This window comes from Vigna umbellata, chromosome 6, assembly GCF_029865625.1.
Source record: "Vigna umbellata cultivar VRB3 chromosome 6, Vumbellata_1.0, whole genome shotgun sequence".
Classification (NCBI taxonomy): Eukaryota; Viridiplantae; Streptophyta; class Magnoliopsida; order Fabales; family Fabaceae; genus Vigna; species Vigna umbellata.
In genome coordinates, this window is record NC_142170.1 from 38,721,176 (window position 1) to 38,726,482 (window position 5,307).

Sequence of the window (5,307 nt, forward strand, 5' to 3'; positions counted from 1 at the left end):
CTGAAGAGCAGATTCCAAATGAAATGGAGGGAAATGGAGGAGTGCACGACCTAAAACGTAGGCCAAAAACAATCAAAAACGCCGCCCAAGAACACGCAAGAAACTGCACCAAAACGCACCGAAAACGATTTTTAATCGGTCCAAATGAAAGATATTTCATCACAGAACAATTTAATCAGATTAAAAGTAAATTTAAACGGTCCAAAATAGAGAAAAACCAACCTGGAAATGCAATGCTGTAGAATGAAATTGCGGGGAAGACGATGAACAGCGAGCGTAACTCCTCGCGGGTTCGCGTTTTAGTATAAATGCCACTAGACGTCCGTTACTGGAAGCCCCCACGTTTATAATATTATAGACGTCGGGGAAGTAACTAATATGACGTGTTTTGGATTTAAATATTGATATTTGCGGGGGGTTCTAAACGTTCGTTAGGGGGGCCCCGACGTCCATAAGATTATAGACGTCCGGCCCCCCCACAACGGACGTTTAAGAGGCTAAACACCATTAACTCTTTAACTATCCTGTCAGCAACTTAGATGTCCGTTCTGGAGGGGGTCGGACGTCTATAATATTATAGACGTCGGACCCCTCTAACGGACGTTTAAAAGGCTGAAGCAATCAACTCTTCAACTTCCCTGTCAGCCGCTTAAACGTCCGTTCTGGAGGGGGCCGGATGTCTATAATATTATAGATGTCGGGGCCCCAGTACGGACGTTTAAGCGGCTGAACACCATTAACTCTTCAACTACCCTGTCAGCAACTTAGAGGTCCTTTCTGGAGGGTGCCGGACGTCTATAATATTATAGACGTCGGGCCCCTCCAACGGACGTTTAATTGATAGATTGAAGAGTTAACTTTATCAGCCTCTTAAACGTCCGTTGGTGGGGCCCCGACGTCTATAATATTATAGACGTCCGGCCCCCCCAGAACGGACGTTTAAGCGGCTGCCAGGGAAGTTGAAGACTTCATTGCTTCAGCCTTTTAAACGTCCATTAGAGGGGTCCCGACGTCTATAATATTATAGACTTCCGGCCCCCTCCAGAACGGACGTCTACAGTCCCACTTATTTACGGATATGTCACCGGTCAATTATTTACGTTGGTGTTTTTGTGGACGAACGTCTATTGGATGACGTTAAAGGCCAATTATGCACTAGTGATAGATGTTTGTTGCTTAACCAAGAGACGTCAAAAAGACAATTAATATTTGTTTCTTTAAGCAACATATGTCTAATGGGTCTTTTAAAATATGTTCTCACTAAATTTTTTATAAATTTGATGTTGTTTGAGCAAGAAACGTCAAAAAGACAATTAAGTTTGTTTCTCTTATCAACCAAACGTCTGTTGGTAATAAAAAACCAAAATATTGAGATAAAATTAGTAATTAACGAGAAGTGATTGATCATATTGAATTGATTGATAGTCTGAAGCAATAAAAAATTTTAGGGGTAAAGTATTTATTGCATATTTTATTATACTAAAATTAGAAGTTTACTTCTGAATGGATACAGTGACGAAGAAGTGTATGTGAAGCAGTCACAACAGCAACCTTATTTTGGGAATACAAACAACAGTTGCACTCTGAAAGACTTCGAAACTAAAAAAACCAGCATGTGAAAGACATCGTGCATATACAAGTGAACTAATCAAGCCGATGGATAAGAAGAATCCATGGCAATTCCACATAAACCTTCTTTTGCAGGTACACCTCGTTGCATCTTTATGTATCCATTGTCACCCCAATCTGTGCTCCATGAATTCTTCAGTAGCCAATAGTCAGTGCCATTTTCTGTGCCATAACCCACTGCAGTAACAGCATGGTCTAGATCAGTTCCACATTTTCCAGTGTAAACCCCTCTAGCATAGAGCATGAAATCTTTATTGTTTGCATCAAGGCAAACTGACACTGGTTGGTTAGCCACAGCTACCATCAGTGCACTCTCATTGTTAGGAGGAACGTTCTCATACCCCTTGATTTGAACCACTGGTCTTGCTGCAACCTCACATTTCCCATCAACTGCCTTGTAGGGATAGTTAGCCTCAGTGGTGATTCCACCGTTGTTTTTTACGAATTCAAATGCATCTTCCACGTAACCCCCTTCACACCCTTGGTCTTCACCTTTTGTGTCACAAGACACTAGCTCTTGCTCTGAAAGTGACACCAGATTACCTGTGGTCATTTGGTGGATACCCTCAATAGCACCCACAGCTGAAAATGCCCAGCAGCTCCCTGTTTTTTCAAACAAAAATTAGTTTCAACGTTCATTCAAATCCTTTCAGAACAATCACATTGACCCACATTGAAAATACGGCTAACAATCATTTTAGTATCTGAGATATAAAATTTATTTCATTATTCATGCAGACTGAGCATATTCAAAATGGCTCCTGTAACCTTATAAAAATATTACTTTTTATTTGAAAAATGGATCTTGTAAAGAAAAAATAAACACTTGATATGCACTTAAACTGGGAATGAAAGCAATAAATTTATAAGATATATGAAGTGATAAGAAAAGATAAGAGTGTTTAATAGATGTATATGGAATGAAAGTGTATCTCTATAATCTTTTTATTTTTTACATTTTGAAGTATAGTGAATAACAAATTATACTTTTAAAAACAATTTTTTAAATTTTACTAGTTTTTTAGGATTCATTAAAGTGATTATTGAGTCTCCTTTAAATAATCAAAGATACAAATGTATATTCATCCTTCAAAATAATAACCATGATTTAATGTAATTTTAGTAATTAAAAATTTGGAATGTTTTGTTTAATTAAATTAGTCTTTCTCTAAATTTTATATCTGTTCATTTCTTCCGAATTATATGGGGGTGACTATATGAACCTATTAATATATACCCCGTCTTGTTTTATCTGTTTATATTTTTATGTTTTCAATTCACGTCTCTAGAAAATAACTGATTACATAAATTTTCACAAAAAAAAAATAGTTTTATGCTGAAATATGGTATTAAAGAAAGAACAAGAAGTAATTAAAAAGTTGATAACATTAATAGTAAATTTGAGCAAAAATAAATGAAGTACTGATTGTATGATCTCGTTTATCTTACCACAGTCACCTTGGTCTTTGACTGGAGTAACAGCTCCTTCTGTCCTCCAGTCTACAGCTTGAGGAACAGCAGTCACGTGTTCATACTTAAACGGTGTTGTGCTAAATTCACGAGGGCTCTTCAGTCCCTTACGCAAAGCCTTGAATTCCTCAAGTGTGAGGTCAGCAAAGTGATTAACACCGAGCTGGTAGGGTTTGTTCCCAGCAGCATTGGATGATTCAATGAACTCCACATTCTCCTTGAATATCTGGAAACGTTTTTCCTTCTCTGCAGCATCCTCGTACAGTCTGCCATATCGTACCATCCATTGTTCATGTCCTTCTCTCAAGGATGTTTCATGCAGTTTGCGGGACATCACTTGGGAAATCCCAAGTTGAAGGAGGAGGATAGTGGCAAGCATGTTCTGTTTTCTTTGGCTGGTGAAAGCCATTGTTTGGTTAGTGAGTTTTTGCAGTGAGATTGTAAAGAGGAATGTGAATTGGTTTGCATTGAAGGGAATTGTTGTGGTGGTTTATGTAGAGATTCTTGCTTGCTTCAGCTTCTGCCTTGGGCAATTGTTATTTGTTTGTTTTATTTTAGATGGTGGTCTTTCTGGGGAAAATTTTCTATCAGCACTTCTATAAACAAAATAAAGAAAAAGGATTTTTTTTTTATAAATTAAAATTAGTTTGTATGTGAATTATAAGTTAGATTAAAAAATCATATGAAATAACTTTTAAAACATAGTTCATTAATTTTAATTTTAGAACGGTACTTTTACTTTTACTTCTTTTCAAAATCTACTTCTAATATTTTTATCTTCAACCTAGTGTGATTTTTGTTTTAAATATATTTTGTAGACAGTTTAGATAGCAACCCAATTTAAATTTGCAAGAAAATCCTTAGTTTGATTTGTAAAGAATACATTTTTGAAGTAAAACAAAGAATTTAACATAAATTTTAAAGTAAAATTAAGTTATTTCCATGACAAGAAATTATGTGAACATCAGGTCACTAGTAAAAAATCGGGTTTTTACAGCGCACATTATGCCACGGTTCAACGAAAACCGCAGCATAATGGTGCGCGGTGACAGTTTTGTAAATAAAACGAACATATATGCCGCGGTTCTACTGGGAACCGCGGCATATACCCCAGTCAACCATTGCCTTTGACTCCACGTATGAATAAAAAATTAAATAACAGAGTATATGCCGCGGTTCTCTGCACAACCGCGGCATATACCCAGCCAATTTATTGCAGGTGCTAACTGGGTCAGAGAATTTCAGAAGTTACAGGGGGTATATGCCGCGGTTCCCCAGAGAACCGCGGCATATACCCCTGTAACGTCTCAACTTCTCTGCCAGTCAGAGAATTTCAGAAGTTACAGGGGGTATATGCCGCGGTTCTCTGGGGAACCGCGGCATATACCCCCTGTAACTTCTGAAATTCTCTGAAAGGCAGTTGGGGAGACAGTTGTGTTGAACACGTTTCAGGGGTATATGCCGCGGTTCTACGAGCAACCGCGGCATATGCTCCTATATGAAATTAATTTAATGTTTATTTGAAATATTTCGAGGTTTATGCCGCGGTTGCCCGCTGAACCGCGGCATATAGTTTGAATTTAATTTCAAAAATGCCATTTAGGATTATTTATTTAATCACTATATGCCGCGGTTAAGTAGTGAACCGCGGCATATACCTACATTATACCGCGGTTAAGTAGTGAACCGCGGTAGATTCCCCCGTTCAGAGTTAAAAATTAAAACTTTGAACAGTGATCGTCTTCTTCGCGTGCCTCACTGTTTTCGCGATTTCTTCTTCTCCGAACCACCAATCATCTCAGATATTGCGTTTTTCACCGTTTAAACTCAAGATTGTTCGGTCATTATTCATTTTTGACGATAAAAACGAGTTTTAGCCGATCAAAATCGTGATTTCGTTGCGTTTTTCACCCTCTCCGCCGCCGTTTGTGTTGCGTTTTTCACCCTCTCCGCCGCCGTTCCTCTTCCAGGTATTTATGTCCTTTTGCATTCTTAACGTGATTTCTTCATTAGTTTTTGCATAATGCTATAGTTTTGATAATGTATGAAGTTTCTATAGTTTTGGTAATGTATGGTATAATTTTTGCTTTAATTTTGATAATGCATGAAATTGTTATAGTTTGGTAATGTATGGAATGGTGTTTGCTATAGTTTTGGTAATGTGTGTTGTAGTTCTTGTATTATTTATAAACCTTAAAATATTATTTA

General features: G+C 37.5%; 1 protein-coding gene across 1 annotated transcript; it reads right to left on the reverse strand.

Moving 5' to 3' along the window:
• Positions 1-1,648: 1,648 nt before the first annotated feature.
• LOC148197428 (senescence-specific cysteine protease SAG39-like) lies at positions 1,649-3,508 on the reverse strand. Its single transcript, XM_088092989.1, has 2 exons — positions 3,079-3,508; positions 1,649-2,232 (listed from the first exon to the last, which is right to left on the reverse strand). Exons 1-2 carry the CDS (start codon positions 3,506-3,508, stop codon positions 1,649-1,651), a joined length of 1,014 nt encoding a protein of 337 aa, XP_087949115.1.
• Positions 3,509-5,307: the final 1,799 nt, after the last annotated feature.